Source organism: Danio aesculapii, chromosome 12, assembly GCF_903798145.1.
Source record: "Danio aesculapii chromosome 12, fDanAes4.1, whole genome shotgun sequence".
Classification (NCBI taxonomy): domain Eukaryota; kingdom Metazoa; phylum Chordata; class Actinopteri; order Cypriniformes; family Danionidae; genus Danio; species Danio aesculapii.
The window spans coordinates 34836787-34860789 of record NC_079446.1 but is presented as its reverse complement, the minus strand read 5'-3'; the positions used below and the strand labels follow the sequence as shown (position 1 = coordinate 34860789).

Genomic DNA, 24003 nt, shown 5'->3' with positions numbered 1-24003 from the left:
CAATTCCAAACTATTTAGTTATTGGACACAATAATAAACACCTAAAATATTTTAATTAGCTTTCTACTCTGCTTACATCAGTGTTTTTAACCATGTTCCTGGAGGACCACCAACTTTGCACAATTTACATGTCTCCTTAACCAAATTCAGATCACCAGCTCATTAGCAGAGACTGAAAGACCTGTAATTGGTGTGACAGACAAAGGAGACATCCAAAACATGCAGTGTTGGTGGTCCTCCAGGAACATGGTTGAGAAACACCGGCTTACATCGTGAAAAGTTTTTTTATGCTTCATAACAAATGAAATACTATTACTAATAATAAAATAATAATTAATAAAATTATTTGTATGATTCATAAACAGGAAATAGACATTCATTTTCTTTTCCCTCTAGTCCCTTTATAAATCCGGGGCCGCCACAGCGGAATGAACCGCCAACTTATCCAGCACATGTTTTATGCAGCGGATGCCCTTCCAGCTACAACCCATCTCTGGGAAACATCCATACACATTCATTCACACTCATACTCTACAGACAATTCAGCCTTCCCAATTCACCTGTACCGCATGTCTTTGGACTGTGGGGGAAACCGGAGCACCCGGCGGAAACCCACACAAACGCAGGGAGAACATGCAAACTCCACACAGAAACGCCAACTGAGCCCGCCGAACCTTAAACCAGCGACCTTCTTGCTGTGAGGTGACATCACTACCTACTGCGCCACTGCATCGCCCGAATGCATGAATAACCAACACTTTTAAAAAATCTGCAGAATTGTAACTGTACATAAGGTAGTTTTATATAATAAGGGTCTAATAAAATTCTGAAATTATTTAAACTTTTTTTTCCAATACATAATTTTCAAAGTATTTATAATGCATTAAATAATAATAGATTAGATTAGATTAGATTCAACCTTATTGTCATTACACATGTACAAGTACAAGGCAACAAAATGCAGTTTAGGTCTAATCAGGCATGCAATAGCAGTAAGTGCAGGATATAGGTACTGTGCTCAGCATAACTGAGTACACCCCATTTTGAAAATATATTTTTATCCATTTCTCAGGAAATATAGGCAATGTATATTGGTGCATTTCAACAAAACAGATTTATTAAACAGATTTAAACAGATCATTTGGCTGTAGTAGTTTTTAAACCGTTATCGTAAGTTATTTTGTTAGATTAGCTCCAGATTTGCCCTCAGTACTGACTGATTTAATATATATGCACAAATAAAATATTGTATAGCTTCCTATTAAAAGTCTGAATTTAAAATACCAATTTGTAAGGGGCATACGTACATACGCTGAGCACTGTATAAGTTATAAAGTGCAATTATAGAAAAACTATGGTGATATTTACAGATGGATGTGCTATGAACATTATATACAGGTTGTATTAACTATGAACAGAGATTTACAATATGTTTCGGTTGCTATTTATAATCAGAGGTATGCAGATAGCTATAAATATAATTACAAATGTATATGTACATTGGGTATGTACAATTCAAGATGAATTATTGCAGTGTAGGGCGATGAATATGTGCAATTTTAATTGTTCCAATATTGAATAATAATTAAATAATGCAGTGTTTATGGGGAGTGTAAGTTATGAGGAGAGTGTGGGTGTCAATAATAGTTAATAATAATAAAAAGAAATGTCCTGTAGACAAAAATACAGACCTACAATTTCAAATCGTGAATGTTTTGGAAAAACAGCAGGCTTAAGAACTTAACACAGTGCGTCACAGACGGGCTCCATCTGCTCTTATGTGTGTCCAGCTGACTGTCCACTTATCGGACAAGCCTCTGTCTCGAGCCCTAAAACACGGCGAGGTAAATACTTAGTAGTAATCGAGGAAGTGGGACAGTTGTGGAACAGTAACATCCTGTACCATCTTAAGAGTGTGGACTGTGCAGGGCCCTGAACACGCCCACGCGCTTGCTGATTGGCGGATGATCGTTCGCTCGGTCACGCAGGAACCAATCAAGACACGGTCACATGGCTGTAATGTTTTCAGCAGATTGCGTAACAGCATTTGCACGTGTTGTTCAATGCACACCCAGAGCCAGGAGTTACTCAAAGAGCCGTTCAGAAAAACAGAAATGTGTAAGGCAATCAAGACCTAAACACAAGATTTTAACTAGTTATCAGAACTAAAATGATCATTTTTAAAAATAAAATGTGATGTGTTTTTACTCTTTGCCAGCTGCACTCAAATAAATCGAAAATAACTACAATATATAAAAACAAGTACAATGATAAAAATATTAAATATACACATTAATTATTGAAAACACAATTTTTTATGCATCCAAGGTAATAAAAAAATTTTAGTTTTTTATAACTACCATATAACACAGTTTTAAAGTTAGGCTATAGAATATTGTAAAATTATTGTAGGATAATTATGCAGAGACTTAAAATAAAAAGCAAAGCTAAACCATCTAATATTTGCCCTCAGAAGTTGCAACTTGTATAACGTTCGTTTGTTTGGAGATATATTTGCTAATGTGGACATCTAGTGGTCATATATATGAATAGCAGGAACTAGCTAGGCTGGAAGAAAAGCACAGGTTTTTTTATGCAATTTTGACTAGACTATTTAAGAAGATATTTTGCAAGTCTGTAATACTCCTCTGTGTAATTTTAAAATAAAAATATAGGACAATGTCTAAATCCAGAATGGTATGAAAATTTCTCTACCGAATGAAATATGGATTGTTTCCACAGGAATGAAAAGTGAATGCCATGTGCCTTTTATTTTTTTGCAAAAAAGGAGAAACAAAACTGCATGGCTTTTTCATTTAATGGCAATGAATATTAGCTAGCATTAAGCTTTTAAATAATGTTATCTATTCCATGTGTTCTGGGAATACATATGAGTTTGAATAGGTGTATATATAGCTGCTGGTCGTATAATCAGAATATCTTCAAAAAGTTTATTTATTTCACTAATTCTGAATTTGGGGTTTTCATTAGTTTTCATCAAAATGAAAATAAATAAACACTTGAAATATATCAGTCTGTGTGGGATGATTGCAGACATTGAACAAGTTTCTCTTCTTGATTGGAATTAGTAAAATAAATCAACTTTTTGAAGATGTTTACCATATATTATTTAACAAAAAAAAAACAGACATTAACTCTACAATTCCATTAGCGTAGACTCAGACAATTGTACTTAAAATAAAAAAAATAGCTTAAAACCCTATGTACTTAAGGACTTGTCTTATATTTGCTTATATTTATTTGTATTTATTTCTTTGTATTTAATTTAGAACAGCTCTTTACAAAGTCATGATTACCTTTATGCCATTTAGCATGTACATGAACATCAGCTCTTTTCTTAGTAACTGACCACACACTTCATGTCATGATAATATAACTTTTTTATAAAGAGCTCATACATACATACATATATTTATAAAATTCTACTATCACTACTTATTTTGTATTATTATTATTTTGGAATTATGTTTCTCTCTCTTTTTATATAAATAATATATATATATATATATATATATATATATATATATATATATATATATATATATATATATATATATATATATATATATATATATATATATATATATGTATATATATATACATATGACATTTTTCGAATGATCGAGATGATTTTGTCGAAGAGTACATCTGCATGAAATACAATAAACAAATTAATGATAAATGCAACAATATTTATTGCAAAGATACAATTGAAATAAACACTTTATGGTAAGTGCTTTGGTTTTATGAAAGTATAGCAGTAACTATGAATATGATTATTTTTTAGCTTTTAGATTTTTTTTTTAAAGTAAAATATAGTCCGGCACATATTTTTATGGACTGTTCAACTTTGATTATTATTATTTTTTCAGTATATGGATTTTTGTTTAATTTAATAAAGGTTTGACAACACAAATCTCCAAAATATTTTTGCTATTTTATTAAATAATGTCGGAAAACATAGTACATTTTTTTTTGTATTTTTGTATTTTATGCTTCAACAACAACAACAACAACAACAACAACAACAACAACAACAACAACAAAATTGCTCCAAATGACAACCTTTTTATTTTAAACTTGGAAGAAAACATTTTCAAGAGGTTAAATATTAAAATATATTTAACATTTTTTTTATAGCTAGTTAGCATTTCTAATGATTCAAATAATTTACCCAGTTGCATTTCTATCAGGAAAATACATGTCATTCATTCTGCAATACTGAATATTTGTATTATAAATACAAGTTTAATATTAAGAAAAATAAAACATAAAAAAAATGTATTACAATATTTACAAGAAAGACGATTTCAATAGAGGTCCAGCTCAACAGGTTTTTGAGCAAATTTGGGGTGTCACATTTAAAGGTAGTACCAAAAACTTTATTTAAAAGTTTCACTAATTGCAACTAAAATGATTTTAATCTATAATATATTTGATAAAATAATCGCCTAAGTAGCCCACTTTATAAAAGTATTCATAAGTGCACTTTTTTCCCAAGGGAACGCAATATATTGTAGTCAGGGAAGGGTTAACAGGGCAAAACTAATCTGTAAAAGCTTTTACAAATAATAAAAGCAAAACATTGTATTCAGGGAAGGGTTCACTGATTAAATATGATCTGTATAAGTTTTCACAAATCGAGCTAAACCAATAACAATGATTTTTGTGTTGTGTCTAGAAGTATGCTTTATAGATGTTAAACGTGATGAAATGTCCTCATTTCTTTACAGAAGACCTAAGTAAGGAGTTAAGACAAGCGCTTTGCTGTGAAAAATTCACAAATCAAGCTGGACAAAATGGCACTGGATCCATTATCCAGTATCCTGGAAAGCAGCTCACATGGAGAATCAGAACAGAGAGAAACTAGTGAAGAAGAGAATCCAGTGGAAAAACAGAAATCCAGTGGAGAAACGAAGGAGAGAGAAACCAGTGAGCTGTCATAGGAAAGAGGGTAGGCTCTACTGGTAGGCTCAGAGACTGTTTTCATCCACCCACATGGTTAATCAGCTATAGATCACATACAACTGTATTAACAAGAAATTAACAAGAATTATTTAGATTATTTAATAAATTTCCCATTGATTGTATTTTATTAATGTCTACCCCAACCCTAAACTCAACTGTCACAGTAATGTAAAAACAGATCTGGAGTCTGAAGTCTTCTCTATTAGTATTAGCTGATTAACCATGTAGATGAATGATAACATTCTTTTGAGCCTACTAGTAGGCGCAGAAGGCCCCTAATGGCCCATATCTATCAGCTAATAACCACTGATGATGCTCATTCAATCGAGTGATGACATTCGAAGCGGATGGTTTTACATTGTTTCAGGCTTCAGTGTATTCATCTTATTCTGCAATGCTGAAGTGTGTGCTTTTCTGAAAATGTTAAGGTTGGTTTAATTGATGATACAAACATTCTAGGCTTGATTCCTCTATTTTTTTTAAAGATAAAGCTGATAAATAAATTGAAATGCCTCTAGGTTTACTATTTCCATAGCTATGTAATCTTAGCTGAAATATTTGTGATCTTAAAATGCTAATCTTTTGCTGGAATCATCAGCAACGGCGAGATGAGAAGCGATTCAATACTTTTATCTGGCACTGCTGTTTTCACTCTATCCAGCACTTCCCTTCATCCAGCTGCTCTGGCCTTGATTTTGCAAGGTTTCTTTTCACTTTGTCCTTTTTGTTGTTTTCATTTTCACCCCACCCTCTTGCATGCATCCACACTCCTCCCTCCGTTCTCCTATTTTTCAGAATTTTTTTCTCACTGGCTCCTCATGACATGCTGAGTTTGAGAGTGCAGGAGGGAGATGTCTTAAAAACACTGACCGGCAATCAAACTCTCAGACAGAAAGAGCAGTGTGGCCCAGTCAACGCAAGCATCCTCACGGCAGCCCAGCGGAGCTTCTGTGGACACTCAGGTTTGGACCTGCCAAGATAAAGGTAGGCAATTTTGGATTGGACATTTTTAACAGTACTGCATGTCTTCTCATTTTGTATTTAGGCTGTTCATTTTTGAAAAAAACTATGAACAAATCACATGGTTACACATAATGGCATGTGGCATGGTGAGATAAACCTTTTCCAGATGCCAGAGAAACTGAATCCTGGTGCAAAACAAAATGCATGGACAATAACAGCCAAATTCAAATGTGTTGTTTACTTCTTTAATCATTACTCCATGTCTTAACCTTTCATCTCCCACCAATGCACACTATGACAAACCTAATATGAATGTTGTTGGTTGATAAATCTAAAATGTTAAGGGATGTTTAATCTGCATTAACCAATCAATTAATAAACAAGGTAAAATATTCATAATTTTGCTTAACTTAGAGTTTAGCTAGTTTCTGAATATTAGAGTATCAGTAGACTTTCTTTATATCTGCTAAAACTTTATTTTGATGGTCTTCTAACAGACGTTTTACAGACTGTGATGAAAGTTAGTTGACATGTAGTTGCAAAATTACACAGTCAACAGATGGTATAAAGGAGACCATTAAAGTCTACCGAAAAGATTATTTATCTTGTGCATAACCTGAATGCATATAAAGGAGAAATATAAAGCATTTAGGCATTCTCCATTCATATAAATATTGTGTTATTTAGGGGAATGCACCAATGTCAAAATAATTATTTGGTTGAATAAATTTATATAAAAGATGTGCACAGCTGGATTAAAATGAAACAACACCCTGGGTTTAAATACTATAAAGTAAATAATCTCACCCAGATCCCACCCTTTCCCTAAGCAATATCTTCAAAATTATTGGCATTTGTAGCATCGTTGTAAATTTCATGGAGACAAAAGCAATCCCAGCATGAATTTTTGATTATGCATGGAAACGGTAGCACTGCCACAGGGTGCAGAATCGAATCTAGGACAGGATTTCTTGAGACATGCCATCACAAAGCCAAGTTCAAATTGCATCGTCTCTTGCAACTGAGAGAGACAGTCGAAATCTGACACTATTAAGAGATTGCTTTTAACCCAACCAACTATTCCAAACCACATAACAGAAGTTGTGTAACAGTTTTCTTGCATAATTTTCCAGGCTCCTCCTAGAATTCCCTTTTGAAAGATGTCACGTTTCTGAAGTAAAATGGGTTGCAAAAGATTAGTTGGAGATGAGTGTTTTTCCTCAGTTCAGTGATCCATGGAGGATGTTTAAGTTCAGGCAAGGTGGCTTATGTGGGTTAAGGGTGGTAATGACCTCAGTGTTATGGTCATACAGACTTCAAAGTGACTGCGCATACTGTTTGAGCTTTGATGTCAGCGGTGTCTATTTCTAGCTTAAAGTAATATTAATGGTTTTTCTATAAAAAAAAAGAAGCCCTGGAGAAATGATAATGTTTTGTTGGATTTGGTGCATAAATATTTTGGAAAACTCAAAATGTTCTCATTCATATCCAGTCATACTTCAGTGGCTACTAGCTGACATGTTGTTGCACAGTTTCTTTTTGTATGGTGAACAGGATTTCTGAAAAGTACTATCAAAATAAAGTGTTGACGATGCTGCTTTTTAAAGAAGGCAGGCAAAAATTCAAAGATAAATGCGTTGAATAAAATCAAGGTAAACTTTGTTGTCACAGTACACTTTTGTCTAATGTTTCCTTTTGAAAACAATATTGGTTAGGTTTAGGGAAGAGTTAGGTCAATGGTTTGCTAGGTGATCTGTACAACAAGCCCTGCTTTCTCATGCACATGTAAAAGAAGGACACATATCTCAAACGAAACATAACACAAGAAAAGATAACTGCAGTAATGTATTTCAGATTAAAAAAAATGTAGACAGTGCCCTCTCGTGAACATGGATTGCAATAGGCTAAGGTACGTTTTCCATTGAGCCTGGCCTGTCTTCTGCAGCAGTATTAACCTTATAAAAAACAAAAACAAAGATGGCAATCCTAAACACGTCAGAACAATTCACAAGTAAACATAACAACTTAAAAAACTAGCAACATAGGCATGTAAAACAAGGCATAGAGGCATGTAAACTTAATGAAAAGTAACTAAAGCAAACACAGGTGAACATCAACAGTGAACAAATGTGTAACCATAGAAACACATTACAAATGGGAATAAAGAAAACAGAAACTAACATGGTAAAACGTGGAAGAACAAACCAAAAAGACAAAGAACAGAAAACAAAGGTACACATAAATAAAATCTAATAATAATAACAATATTAATTATTATTTTTATTATAAGATTAAAACTGGGTGCAACTCAACATAATGTGATGATGAAACATACTATGTTTGGATGTTTTGTTTGTACACTAATGGCCCGTTTCCACTGAGTGGTGCGGTACAGTTTGGTTCGGTACGCTTTTATGGCTGTTTCCACTGTCAAAAGGTACCTAAAAGCGAACTGTACCATACCTCTTTTTGGGTACCCTTTGCAAAGGGTACCTAGCACAACAAAAGGTTACCACGCAGCTGAACGCTATTGGTTTACAGAGAAATATCATTCACGCATACAGAAGCAGGAGAATGAAAACAAAGAAACTGCCATTTTTAAATACACAGCAGAGACATTATACCGTAATACTATATGGATATAATGAGCCATGATTGAACCGAGCTCAAACAAACCTTGTTGTTGCTTTGATGTACAGCCAAAAGCCAAAAGAACAAAATCTTCCGTGTCCTGTTTTTGTTTTAAGAGGCCGTATAAAAGTGCGAGCGGATCTATATTTGAAATAATGAACTTCTTGGGCTGATGGTAGTAACGTGCGTGTGATTATTGACGTGCTTCTGACATCCGATCCTTCCAGAAACGGACAAACTCGATAGCGAAGAAACAAAGGAGAAGCCGGAAAAAACAAAGGATCAAATTATTCTTTCACCAGCCTAAACCATAAACAAACTGCCATGTTTATCATTGCCTTTTGGAATATTATGAACTCGGAATGATGGAATTACTTTCTAACAGAGGTTAGATGTGCTCCTGAAGATTAAAGATACAGATGAGAGGTTTCCTCTGACTGTGGGCTATATGTTGTGTGTTGTTTTTGAACCCAAATAAGGACTAAATGTAAGCGGTGTGTAGTTTTTCTGTAATTGGTAACATATCAGAGACTGTAAAGGTCTGTATGTGTTCATATATGTTGCATTTATTTATTTATTTAATATAATTGCAGACGTTACAGTAGGCTATTTCACACTGTCATTGATCTGCAGTTATAATCAAATTATGTTAATAGAAAAGTTAGTAATGAACATTTATACAGAAGTATTTTTTGTGTATAAAGCATCTATAACCTTGGTACCCTTTAGGCGGTGGAAATGCAAGTCTGATAAAGGTGACCTGTACCGACCCGTATCATATCGTACTGTACCAATTCAGTGGAAACGGACCATAATAATACACTCTGTTCCTAATTTAGTAATGTGTTATACAGTAACAGGTACTCCATTCCAACTCAATCAATTACATTCAACTCAATTGTATTGTTACTATTTTATTTGTTTGTAGCAATATTTATGGTAACACTTTATTTTGATGGTCCATTTGAGTATTGGTTTTTTACCCCATGGTTTTTAACCCCATGGTTAAAAGCCCATCTTGGTTAAAAGCCCATGTCCATAAAATCAAGAGGTGGAATCTTGTCTTTATATATAGCCTTCCCACATAAGACAAAGGACAGAGACTTGTTCGTACAGGTACTGTAGATGATGTTATTCAATACTTTGTTTGCAAACTGACAGGATTGTCGAAGTTTACCCCCCAGCAATTGTCTGCACTTTGGAAAAAAAATAGGGTTGCCGCAGGAGTCTTTCTATAAGAAAGTATGAAAAAAAAATATTAGACTTAAACTAACACACAAGTCATTTTCTAATAGCTATAGCATCTGAATGAACTTGAGGAACTAATAGTAACTGTTGGCAGACCATGTCATGCTTACTTTCATTCCCTAAGGTTCATTCAACTTCCTCTGCAAAACGAAATCACAAAACAGCCTGAAAGAATTGGGAAGATTTTGTGGGAATACTAACAGGTTGGTTCAAGTATGTTCAACAGGGAAGGGGATATGGTAGTGAACTTAAACATATAGAAGCTTCTTCAGAGTGCATGAGTTGTGACAGAAGCACGGTGGTTGAAAGAAGGTCACCGGGGTGCATTTGGTTAAACACCCAAACCCAAAGAACAGAGCCAGTACCTCATTTATGTATCCAAAGAACAGTTATTTACGCCAGCGATGAACTGTTTATCTTCAGCTGCTGACCTCAGACAGAAGAATTTCCAAAAGTGTTAAAGTGCACCTGGTTGACCTCACCTCCAGAACCAAACACTGAAGAATTGGCTGACTTTTATCCAGTAGAATCGATGACCCAAGACCACACACTTGTTTTCCACTGAGAAAATCTACCAAAGCCACACCTTGTAGATCCGACATGCCACTGCATGCCTGGGAAAATTGTGTTGGAATGACAAAGAGAACAATGCAGATTAGTAAATAGTTATTATGATCTGTTGTGATAACACAATGGGTATGTGTTATGACACTTTTCGGTGGCTGGTTGCAGGTTAGAAATGTTGAATATTGGACAAAGCTTCAACCTTTAAACCAATCACACTATGATTCATGCATATCATAAATTGTCATTCATTTAATACTCAATTTATAGTTTTTTTAAGAGTGTACAATTGTCTGACAAATATAACCTTGTTTAGTTGAAAAATAGAAAAGTATCTGAATAAGAACAAAAAAATACAATTATTCTGCTTCTCTGACATTATTTATACAGAATTGTTGAATTTATTTACAGTTTTAAGTAACTGTAATAAAAAGAACTTTATTTAAAGTGGATAAGTATTTTAATTGCAGTAGCAAGTTACTTTGTAAATCATTCAACACAGGATCATTGTGAATACGTACCTCCGTATACATTTCTGGGTAGCATGAATTATGTTATTATTATGCATGAATTATTTTGTCGTTCAAACGAATGCTACGAGGTGGTTTGGCGGTGCCAACAGTTTCTGTTTCTTTTTGCGCTGACCACTTACCTCCGTGTAGATGGCTTTTCCGCTGTTACCAGTTTGCCCAGTGGCTCGCCACTAACGTTGGCAGACTTGAGACGCAGAGTGGAGTTGACCATGAGATGGGGTTTGAAGTCGGTGAAAAACGGTTCCAGAAAGCAGGTAAAACAAAAACAAAAGGCAAAAAATAAAATACATTAGTAAATAACAGGGTGTGAACATAGCAAGGTCTGAAAATGTGGTAAAAATCAGACAGATTTTCTGGATTGCTTTAAAAAAAACTATCGATTGGGTTTAGAGAAGTAGGTGGGTGGGGGCATCGGTCGGCCGATAGGTCTGTCAGTCATTCAGCCAACAGTGGCCTCTGGTGGACAGAAAGCAAGCGCAAATGGCAGTTCTGAGAGGAATTTAAGATGTCAAGAAGCGTACACATCCTCTGGTGGATTCACAAAAACAAAAACTCCAAAAAAAGTATTTCGCATACATATAAACAAATGTATTTCATGCTCTGCAGAATTGTATACAGTGGTACATATCCATAATGAGCCTGGGTTGAAATCATTAAGCTACATCCAACATTGACTACATGTCAACTACCTTTTGTTTGAGTATTATTTAAGAATTGGTTCACTGTTAGGTTAGGGTCAGTAAAGTACAACAACATATTTTTAGTTGCCAATAGTACAGTACAGTTAGTAACCACTGAGCAAGTATTACAATTTTGTCTTTTGTTTAGAATAAAGTACACTTTTTTTTGTTCAAATGCAACTAGAAGTGAGTATTTATGAAGTAAAGGTCGTCAGTTGTGATTTACGTACTTTATTTATGATACAACAAATCTCCAATAGCCAGTCCAGTTATAGTATGACTTCAGAAAACAGGAAAATGTTAATGGATTTGACACTTGGCTTTTCGTTCAGTCTCAGTCCTATAGAGTTTAGAAACTGTCAGATGTTTTGAAAGTTGCAGCTGATGATTTGATGCATTTCCCTGGAGAGGCAGAGAGAAAAAACACTCTCTGCTTATGTCATTCATTTATAAAAAGGTCATGGTTGATGTTGATTGGGCCAAGAAGACTGGGCCCGAACTAAAAGACGGATTCAATGATATTCCGTACATGTAAACATGACCTCAAGACCCCAACATCCGCAGGAAGGAGAGGGATTCTCATGCAAGGATATCAGATGTGGGACTGTAAACATGGCTGAGAATGAAACAGAGGATACACAGGGAAAAAAACAGCAAAGAAAACTATTACAAATAGACCATTTTTATATTTCACCAATTATCTAAAACCCAGAAATCTGATGGACTTGGAGGATGGCCTGCATGTGGGCCTGGAGGATGCAGCGTGCGCACTTTATAACCTTTATAACTTCATTGTAAAGAGGTAATTGGACTACTTTCACTCCCAAATGCCTCTGTAAAACATACAGTATAGACTAACTGGCATAATTCACAACCTCATCGTGGCATAGATTCAACAAGATGCTGTAAACATACCTCAGAGGTTTTGGTTCATATCGATGAGATAACACCACAGAGTTCCTGCCGATGGTTCCTGACGGCTGATGGATATTCATGATGCAAATCTCCCTTTCCAGCACATCTGCAAGGTGATCTATTGGACTGAGACCTAGACTGTGGAGATCATTCTAGTTTAGTGAATTCATTGTCATATTCAAGAAACCAGTTTGAGATGATTTAAGCTTTGTGATATAGTGCGTCCTCCTGCTGGAAGTTAGATGGAAAGACTGGGGTCATAAAGTGATGGACATAGTCATCAAAAATATCCACAGTTAAAATATGTAAACAGTGTGTACAACAGGGCTCCATTAACAGTATATACATTACATCACCATGAACAGATGATATAAGATAGGATGGATCAATGCTTTTATGTTGTTTATGGCGCATTCTGACTCTACCGTCAGATCATCAGATTTTTCCAAACTTCAGGTGTCCAATTTTGATCAGCCATTATGAATTATAGCCTCAATTTGCTGTTCTTACCTGACATGAAGTGTAGCTGGTGTGGTCTTCTGCTGCTGTGGTTCATCTGCTTCAAGGATGGATTTCCATTGCATTCACAGAAGCTTTTCTTCAGACCTTGGTTGTAACACATCACTATTTGAGTCACTGTTTCCTTTTTATTAGCTTAAACCAAGCTTGGCATAGTCCTACTTTGGCGTCAACAAGGCATTTTGGGGAAACTAGATAAGGAAGTGCAAGAAAATACCAGTAGATAATAAGAAACTCCCAGAAAATCAGAAGTTAAATAGCATTTCTTCCCCATTCAAATGCTCAGTCTGAGCTTCATTAGATCACCTTGACCACATGAAATGAAGTTGATGATAAAATATGATTCGATATTTACTTTAACGTGCAGCTAAACCTAATAAAGTGGCCATATTGTGCAAATATAATTTCCAAACATTGCTTTTGTCCACTAAGTAAATACATATTGGATATATACAAATACCGTTATGCATTAAATAATGTACTAACACTTAAGGGTTGCAAATAGAAGCAGACACACTACAAAAACCTTCTTAAAAGCTTCTGTATATTTTGAAACAGCCCATATATACACATGAAGTACAAAAAAAGATGGTCAGATGATTCACAGCCAGGTGAACCCGCATAAGCTTATGGAGGATTAGACGTGCTCAACCTTAAAGCACTGCCCTAAAATGGCTTTGAACTTCAGCTGTAACCGTGTGGTCTGACACCACTCTAAAACACACAGAGGCTTCGTCTGAGGGAGTTTTATAAACAGTGAGATCCAGCACGTCTTCAATACTTCAACCCCATGATTATCGAAGGGTCACTGCACTGGTTTATTATTCATCTCAGTATTACTTGCTGATTTAAATGGTATGTATGGATAGTGCATGACTGAAACACTTTGATAACATTTAACAGCATATAGGAAAACACTAATATCAACTGAATTATCCATCCATCCTACAGTGATCAAACATTCTGCCTAACAATCTCTATAAAAGATTATTAAACTACTGTATATCAATGATCACAGACTATAAAACCACAGGAATGTTTATATGCTACTGCACTTTGTGACCTACTGTGCAATTATTATTGTGCGTGTCACTTCCTGTAGTGCTGCTACACTGCACAGCTGGACACACACGAAAAGTAATATGACCACAGAATTCAAAAGTAGGTGTTTTGGTTACATTCTATATTTTACGCACTTATCAAGTTATTTCAACCCTATCTTTGTTTATTCTGCATCTCATCATAGTGTAATACAGCTTAAATGTTTTTCTGTGCATTAACGTGTATTCTGAGTATTATTGAAGCAATAATAATGCTACAAACTCATACAAAATCACATTTAAATGTCATTCAGTGTGTCACAGTCACCAGTGATCCAGCCTGTGCAGATCGCTGAAGTACTACAAATCTGCCACTTTAATGAACTACAAATGCCATCATGCACTTCACTCACACACCTGGTCCAGATCCCTCTTGATTGCAAACACATACAGCTGAACCAGTTCAGGACTACTCGGACTATAAACACACACGCACGCACACACACACACACACACACACACACACACACACACGCACACACACACACACACACGCACACCCACACACACACACACACACACACACATCATTGCTGAGTCTTGCTTCTGTTGTAGAACATCACGTTAGCGTTTTCATAGTGGTAAGCAGAACGAGGCTTTATGAAACAGTCGAATGAAATTTGTCGAAGCTTCGAAACATTTCGAAACCCGTTTCTACAGTGACACCTAGTGGTCATTTCTGGAACAGCTTCAGCAAAGAAACAGTTGAGCAAATTGATGAATTATATCCCACTGTGTGGAGTTGAGGTTTCAAGTGATTTAGTGAAGCGGTGTGAGTTCCTGACTAGCATGCAGAGATACTGGGTTCGAATCCAGGGTGATGCAGCTATAGATGACATTTTTTAAATGCTCTGTTCTTGTAACATGTTTTAACATTGGTCTGACATCTTAATGAACATTTTGTGAATAAATATGTCTTGCTTTGGTCATAAAAAAGTAACATTATTAAAATACACTAAGTCACAATTTCAGAGTATTTGTAATAGTCGGGATCGAACTTGGGACATTTGCAGCACAGTTACTTTGTGCACGCACAGTGCACTAGGCTACATAAGATAGAGGTTAAATCCCAACCCTGTCAGTCAAACGTAGATTCTCGAAGTCTTCTGAAATGACTCATGGTTTGAATTGCTTTAGTCACATGACCTGGTAGTTTTGGTTCATGCTTCGGTGCAGTGTTTCAAAACACTTATGCTTCGGGATCTCGATACTGTGTTGAAACGTCAGTTTCATGTCAGCCACCCCTACGTTTTCCTTGCCTTGTTTTACCATTTATATAGATTTTTTGCAGTCTGTATTGACCTTTCACCTGTTTTTGACTATGATCTTGGATAACCTTTATGCTCCTGTTTGCTACCTGTTTGACCGTTACCTGCCTGACTACTGTTTTTTAAAAAAACTGCATGTGGATCCTCACCTCTAATGATATTTTATACAAAAAAGGAAAATACACAAATATTGAATAAGAAATAATATTATTCTAATATAATTTTTCCAATATAGTTTTACCCACTTGTCAGCAGGATGTAACTGAATTTAATATGATCACATGATTTAAATAAGTAAAAGCCAGAATAAATGTTTTTTTTAAACTCTGAATGATGACGGAAATTTATTTCACCCATATTTGACATTAGATTTTCACAAAAGCTATATGAAACAATAAGGCTTTAATATGCTTTCTATGTACTGTTTACAATCACAATTTTGTGTGCGCATTAAAATTGGATGTTTACGCTTTGACCCGATAAAAACAATACGCTTTGCAAAACGATAAATCATGAACATTTAATTTGTCAACTATCCCGACCATAGAATGTGGGAAGTTGTTTATGAACATCACGATTAAATTCCTTGTGGAAAAACATTTTTTAAATAAAAAAAATGTTGATGGTCACAGTGTTTGTAATCTGTTATAAGTGGATGTATTTTGCCTCTCTCCTTTAGGCTTTTAGAGCTCATTCTGGTCTTGACAAGTGCTTGTAAGGGTTTTTAAATGTTTTGGATTGCTGAGCAATTTGCTGGAGCTACCTCACAAAATATGTGGGCTCCTTTTCAGCGTTGTGGCCTTTTTGTAACCGAATGTTCTCAAGCGTGTAAAATTATTATTTTTTGCTTGTGAGACAGCTAGCAATGTAAAAAAAAATCACAAACAGCAGTGTCTGTATATAAAGTCCTGTGAGAATGAAATGTATGTTGATGTATTTGATCACGTCTGATTTTATATCCGCTACTTATGATCTCAACATCTTATGAGATAATTAATCTAAATGGGGATGGTTTGAAAGTCTATTTTTGTGTATGTGCAAATGTGATAATATCATGATTTAAAGTGAATTTTTGGCTCATGTCTTACTTCATTAAGTGTAATACGATCTGCTCTTCTTTTCTGCCTCTTGTTTTAAAAGGAAAGAAAACAAGCTAAATTTATTTAGTAAACGTAAAGACGATATAGAGGTTTAGTTTCATCTGAGTATCATTTACCATACAAGTGAATAACAATTTAAAACACATTTGTTTAAAATGTATTAAAACATTTTGTATGGAATTCCTCAGCTGGATTTCAACATAAAACAATTTTGTTGCTGCTGTAACACTTGACGTACAAAAAAAACACGCTGGTCCAAGATATATAGCACACAACAAGGAAGGTAATAAATCTGTCATGTTATAATAAAGTGCTCTATCATGACCCTGACCATCCCGTAGCACAGGGTGTAAACACGTGACACTGTAAAAGTCTATCTATGTGACCTCTGACCTAGCAGTGTGCAGAGATTAATAACTGTAGTCAGACAAATTTCAAATTAAATATTGGCCCACTATTCCAGTCCCATCTCACTGAACCATGGATTCTACAAGACCCATGAAAGTGGCCTGTACTTAGACACTGGCTGGTGTAAGATTCCTTAGATATTAAATATATAAAAAATATTACGATTTCACTGTATTGTGATTACGGCTCTAAAATAAGTTCTTTTTAAATATCTGGGTTAAAAACAACAACTGTTTTCCCCATTGAGCACAATATATTTTATTTTAAGAAACATTTCAAATAATCTGGAACAGTAAACATGTCATTTTATCAAACCGCGGTAAACCTTGAAACCAGTGATTGGCCCATGCCTACCTGTACTATCTCTTATAATGACAAGTGGGGCGTGTGCACTTTTTCTAAGTTGCTAGAGCTACATCTTTTCTGGAAATACTCGTCTTTTGGCATATAGTGCATTCGGAAAGTATTCATAGCGCTTTACTTTTTCCACATTTTTTTATGTTACGACCTCATTCCAAAATGGATTCAATTAATTAAAAATTTCCTCAAAATTCTGCACTGTATTCGCCAGAAAGGAACTGATTTTAGTTTTAGATTGCCATTTGGGGAAACTTAGTTAGCTTCAATTTCAAAGAGGGTCTAATCCAGGGTTGCCCAAACTCGGTCTTGGAGGGCCAGTGTCCTACATATTTTAGTTCCAACTCCAATTAAACACACCTGAACCAGCCAATCAAGCTCTTTCTATGTATACTGGAAACTTCCAGGCAGGTGTGTATAAGTAAGTTGGAGCTAAACTATGCAGGACACCGGCCCTCCAGGACAGTTTGGACACCCAATCTAATCTAATCATTCTGAAAGCAACAAGGAAAAAAGTCCAGGGAATTATAATTCTCTGGGAACCATGTGTGGTGGTTAGTTCCTATAACTGAGTTCCAGTGTAACTGTTCGTGATGTGAACGCCCCTATTAGCAACAGTTCTTTCAAATCCTGTAGGTTTCAAAGTCAGACCACCATGAATTTCACCAACAAGATCCCATAGCCACTCAACTGGAGTGAGATCTAGGATATCTAGAGGTCAGAGCAATACTCCATCACATTTTTCTAATCACTCCTGAACAACCTGTAAGGTGTGCATTACTCTATATTGCTGCAAGAATCCATTTTCGAGGAGTGTAGCTGGTTTGAACTGTAGTTTAGGTAGTTTGCATGTCAACTTTACGTTGACGTGAATTGCCAGATCCAGTATTTTCCAGCTGAACATTGCCCATAACATCACAGTCCCTCCACCACCTTGCCTGCAGTGCATCCTGAAATTATAGTTTCCTCAAGTAAACAGCTCATTGGACCAGTTGACTTTCTTAATATGCTCAGACGCCCCAGTTCAGATGCTCAAATCCCCATTGTACGCCCTCCAAGGTTGGACAGAGGTCATATTGGGGGCTTGATTGGTCTGCAGCTACAGTATGCTGCCCAGACAAAGCTGAGTGTGGGGCCCTCGTATATTGATGAGCCTTGGTTCATTGTGGTTTGTAGCTATTTGAACCACTGTTGGTAAATTCTCACCACTTCTGACCAGTTGCATTGCAATCATAATTTGGCCATCGTCTGAATGGCTCAGATGATTATTACTGCCTGATTCCTTCCTCAACTTTTACCTAATTGATGAGTTAACTCCTGTCACAGATGCTGGTGCCAAATCTGGTACTGCTGGTGCTGGTGTTTGCCAAATGGGCTGAGCCATACATTACTCAAAACAGAGATGGAGAGCAAGACCCATTTGAACCCAAGGATAATCGGAGATCCACAGAATACTACAGAGATGGCAGGTACTATTACTGATGAATCAATCAATCAATCAATCAATCAATCAATCAATCAATCTATCTATCTATCTATCTATCTATCTATCTATCTATCTATCTATCTATCTATCTATCTATCTATCTATCTATCTATCTATCTATCTATCTGTCTATCTGTCTATCTGTCTATCTATCTATCTTAATATTTCCACTTGTGATTCCAGTGGAGCGGAGTGCAGGCGGTGCTGCGATCCTGCAGAAGATCCTCCTCAATTTGCCAGTCCACACGCACAGTACCAAATTGTGCCACAGATAAACATCACTATCTTAAAAGGTACAAAATATGTCCAAATCTGCTTTGGATTTTTAACTTTGGAGACTTAAAAAAACACAAGTCAATTCCTTGCATTTTAAGGATTATTGTGGTATAAAAGCTTCCATTTACTCCTAAATCTCTTTGATTGTATATAGCTGTTTGGATTAACACCAGTCTTAGCTGAATATCTCAGTGTCTGTGAATGACACAGGCCAATGGTTAATCACAGGCTGCTTCTGCGGTTAGGAAAACATGCACCGAAAAGGACGAACCACCACAGAAAGTGACTTTGTGAGCCAAACTGTCACAAACAACAGACGAAATATGGCTGTGACATTGGCGCCATCTTCTACACAACACTCTGATCTTTGCTCGACACAAACATGACTGTTATGTTATTTGGGAGTCATCATTCTTAATAATTTGATGTCCAATTAAAACACCCTCTTAAATGGGATGTGAACATGAAGTTTCAGGAAGCGAGGCGTTATAAATCATAGATATGGAATGCAAAAGATCTTTTCAATGATGCAAACTAAAACTTGAAACCATTCCTTTTCTTACAGGGGAGAAAGGAGACATAGGAGAGCGAGGGCTCCATGGGAAATCTGGCACATCTGGAAAAAATGGACCCCGAGGGCCCCATGGTGTAAAGGGAACCAAAGGCAGCGTAGGTGCCCCTGGTGAATCCTGTAAATCCTACTACGCTGCATTCTCTGTGGGTCGCAAAAAAGCCCTGCACAGTAACGATTACTACCAGACCATGATCTTTGACACCGAGTTTGTCAACCTGTATGGCCACTTCAACATGTTCACCGGCAAGTTCTTCTGCTATGTCCCCGGCATCTATTTCTTCAGTCTAAATGCGCACAGTTGGAACCAGAAAGAAACGTACTTGCACCTGATGAAGAATGAGCAGGAGATGGCCATCCTGTACGCTCAGCCCAGCGATCGCTCCATCATGCAAAGCCAGAGCCTCATGCTGGAGCTGGAGAGGGACGACCAGGTTTGGGTTCGACTCTTTAAGGGCGAGAGAGAGAACGCTGTGTTCAGTGATGACTTTGACACCTACATCACGTTTAGTGGTTACCTTGTCAAGGCAAAGTCAGAAGGCTGAGGAGAGCTAAATATATGGACAGCAAAGATTTGTTGAATTCGTTGTTTTTGTTTTTCATTTTTCATTTTTCGTAATGTATTTTTGAATAATCTTGGCATCTGAGGAGAAAGCTTGGTTTATGATCCAGTATTAGAATGTGACATATATCTGACTTTTTTTTTTTACCGTGAGAGTGGTGCTTTTGGTTATTGCAGAAGGTTATTGTACTATAACATTTTAAACAATCCAAATCCAAGTTTAAAGTAAGTTCAAAGACAATGGTACATACAGTACTGTGCATACATGGGTAAAGTTAGAAATGAGTGTTCAAGCATCAAAACAATGTATAATATAGCTTTTTTATCATGAACATGCACCTATTTTAAAATGGAAAATAATTATTATAGAACATACAAAAATGTCATTCAGTATGTATATTTTTCTTTTTCAAATATTTCCCGAATTATGTTTAACAGAGCAAGGAATTTTTCACAGTAATTCCTATAATATTTTTTTCTTATTTGTTTTATTTCTGCAAGAATAAAAGCATCTTTTAATAAAAAAAACATTTTAAGGTCAAAACTATTAGCCCTCTTGAGCAATATATTTTTAAATATATTTCTAAAATTATCTACAGAAGAAACCACTGTTATACAATAACTTGCCCAATTACCCTAACTTGCCCAATTAACCTAGTTAAGCTCAGGTAGGTCTCGAGAACTCCCTTGGTTTTTATGGCTAATGACAAGTTAGGAATTGCTAAGTAAGATATATGACTGACTAAAGCCCTGCTCACACTGTGAGATTTCAGCCAAATATTTTGTCATCTGAGACAAATTTGGGAAATCCTAAAAGATTTTTTAAATCCTAGGCTAAAATCGGTGATCTTTGATTGTTGGTTTGACATGTTCACTGACAGCGGCTTAGTGCCCATTTCGATCAGATTTTTCCTCCGATTAAGTTCTGGCAGTGTCAGAAGACTTCAGATACTTTCCTGCAGTGTGACAACAGCTGCGATGAGCGTCAATCCAAAAACCAATAACAGTTCTGAATTATGTGACGCAATCCATGCGACAACTGAAACGACCGTGGGTAAATGTAAAAAAAATAAAATTCTTACTGGTTTTATTATTGAGACGCGTCGTCTGTAAAATTGCCGCTACAGATTGTTTATGTTTGCTGTGAGGAATCATTTCAGAAAGCGGGATAGTGAAAGTGTCACGGGTGGATGATGTCAAACTCTGGGGGCATTTTCTTTCATGTTTGGCACGTCTTCATTGCCGTTCAGTCTGACATTATGACAGCTGAGATCTTACAGTGTGACATCTTAGCCATGTTCGTGCAGTCTGACATGCTACAATCCTTCAGGATTATAATCAAATAAAAAAAATAAAAAAAATCACACAGTGTTATCCGGCCTTGAGGGTTCATCTATGGTGGATTAATCAATTCACTTATGCTGCATGTCTTTGTACGGTGGGAGGAAACCAGGGAACCCTGGGGAAACCCACGTGAGCACAGGGAGAACATGTAAACTACGCACAGAAATGTCGACTGGCCTGGTAAAGACTTGAACCAGTGATATTCTTGTTGTGAGGCAACAGTGCTAACCACTGGGCCGCCGTGCCACCTTAGGAAAAGAGGAGTAGGTGTGGAAGAGGGGATTCTTCAATTTGAAGATAACTGAGGTGGTTTTAAAAAACTGGTTATAGTTAGTTAGGATTCATCTGATTAGTGCATCAAGTGTTAGCTGATGCAGGACCAGCTGTGGTCAATCATAAGCATGTGCTGATCTCGAAATTAGTTTATAAATAAACCATACTTAAATTGCACTTTACGCTGAGTACTAGTAGCTTGAAAAACATCTGGTAAAATGTTATGTACTGTCGTCATGACAAAGATAAAGAAAATCAGTTATTAGAAATTACTTAATAAAACAATAATGTTTAGAAATGTGTTCAATTTCCGTTAAACAGAAATTGGGGAGAAAATATACAGAGGGCTAATAATTTAGTAAGGCTAATAATTCTGACTTCATCTGTTGTGGTTTTGAACATGTATAATTTGATGACACACTCAAAACTTTATTTATGGCTCTCACTATGTCTGAGAAAACTTATTTATACATTTTTTTAATAATCACATTTTTATACTTTGCAACATTCTTCAAAACAAATCTGCTCCCAAATGGAGCTAAATAGTAGAGGACAACCTACATATTGACTTTTAATGTTCACCCAAATATTTCAAACATTATAGAACACAATCTGCTTGCATTATGCTTTTTATGTATATAAAATCCCATTTGTAAATTTGATTTGATGAAGACATTAGAAGAGGATGTCTCGTCGCTGAGATATATGCATTAATTTCATTCAATAATTTGCACAAGAGTTTATATTAATGGGTGCCTTTTCTTTTTAACAGATTACTTGAAATCACTGTATCTGGCTATAAAATGGTCTCAAATAAAGAGAAAGCAGTGCTACAAGAAAGTGGTTTTACATAAAAGCATACCACTTTCTAGCAGTATAGGGTTAACTATTGTTTAGTATGATAATTGAGGATTCAGTTAAGAAGCGAAATTGTTTCAGGCAAAACATGACTAAAGCTGAAATAATATAAAATACTGTAACTTGTTAGATTAAAGTATATTCATAAAGTATATTAAAGTCAACTAATTTTGTTGAATAACTAATTACAGTACACTAATACAGTAGGAAATTTGTAATTTACTGTAAGACTTTATAGTCATATCACCAATATTGTGGATTCATTTAGCAAACTGATAAATTAATCCTATAATATGTGTATCATTTTGTAAAAATATTTTACTAAGACAAAGTCACAGTGTAAAAAAATTAACTGGGCAGTCATTTCTTAACCAAAGCTCAATATTTTAAAGCATTTGGATGAACCAGGAGGTTACTGAGGTGAACAACTTAACAAAAATAGCTAAAAGCACTAATAGGTTTTACATTTATGATTATTATAGTTCATTTGTAAATCTTGTGTCAGTTTTGTCAGACAAAATTGTTCATTAAATGTGTAAAAATGAATGTTGATTAAATGGTGCTGTAAAACAGGTTCAACAAGTTGCAGGTGTCCTATTGCTTGGTCATCAATTATTATAGTTTGTGTGTGTTTTTCTTCTCTGAATTTTATTTATGCACCAAATACAAATAAAAAAAATCCAGTTCATTTTTCATTTACTTTAGACAGACTGCTGTAATGCTCCTTAAACTTACACTGGTGATATACACTCACCGGCCATATTAGGTACACCTTACTAGTACCGGATTGGACCTTCAGACCTTCAGACCTTCAGTGTTGGTGAGCCTATGCGAATTGTAGCTTCAGTTTCCTGTTCTTAGCCTAGTCTTCTACTGCTGTAGCCCATCCGCCTCAAGGTTCGACATGTTGTGTGTTCAAAGATGCTCTTCTGCATACCTCAGTTGTAACGAGTGGTTATTTGAGTTACTGTTGCCTTTCTATCAGCTCGAACCAGTCTGGCCATTCTCCTTTGACCTCTGGCATCAACAAGGCATTTGCGCCTACAGAACTGCCGCTCACTGGATATTTTCTCTTTTTCTGACCATTCTCTGTAAACCCTAAAGATGGTTGAGCGTGAAAATCCCAGTAGATCAGCAGTTTCTGAAATACTCAGACCAGCCCATCTGGCGCCAACAACCATGCTACGTTCAAAGTCTCTTAAATCACCTTTCTTCCCCATTCTGATGCTCGGTTTGAACTGCAGCAGATCATCTTGACCATGTCTACATGCCTTAATGCATTGAGTTGCTGCCATGTGATTGGCTGATTAGAAATGTGTGTTTGCAAGCAGTTAGACAGGTGTACCTAATAAAATGGC

At 35.9% G+C, this 24003-nt stretch overlaps 1 protein-coding gene and 1 long non-coding RNA gene across 2 annotated transcripts in view; one reads left to right on the top strand and one right to left on the bottom strand.

The window, feature by feature from the left end:
* Positions 1-5521: 5521 nt before the first annotated feature.
* The window catches only part of LOC130238381 (uncharacterized), a 31349-nt gene continuing 12867 nt past the window's right edge, over positions 5522-24003 (bottom strand). Inside the window, exon 3 of the long non-coding RNA XR_008838631.1 lies at positions 5522-5959. This is a non-coding gene — a long non-coding RNA (uncharacterized LOC130238381). The remainder of the gene's footprint in view (positions 5960-24003) is intronic.
* Positions 5785-22293, top strand: c1qtnf1 (C1q and TNF related 1). The gene is made up of 4 exons (XM_056469377.1): positions 5785-5973; positions 18602-18744; positions 18945-19054; positions 19603-22293. Exons 2-4 carry the CDS (start codon positions 18602-18604, stop codon positions 20151-20153), a joined length of 804 nt encoding a protein of 267 aa, XP_056325352.1. The 5' UTR covers positions 5785-5973; the 3' UTR covers positions 20154-22293.

Coding starts and splice junctions, on each gene's coding strand:
- c1qtnf1 (XM_056469377.1), top strand. CDS start 18,602: ATGCTGGTGCCAAATCTGGTACTGCTGGTGCTGGTGTTTGCCAAATGG. Junction 18,745..18,944: donor GAATACTACAGAGATGGCAG/GTACTATTACTG, acceptor TTGTGATTCCAG/TGGAGCGGAGTGCAGGCGGT. Junction 19,055..19,602: donor AAACATCACTATCTTAAAAG/GTACAAAATATG, acceptor CTTTTCTTACAG/GGGAGAAAGGAGACATAGGA.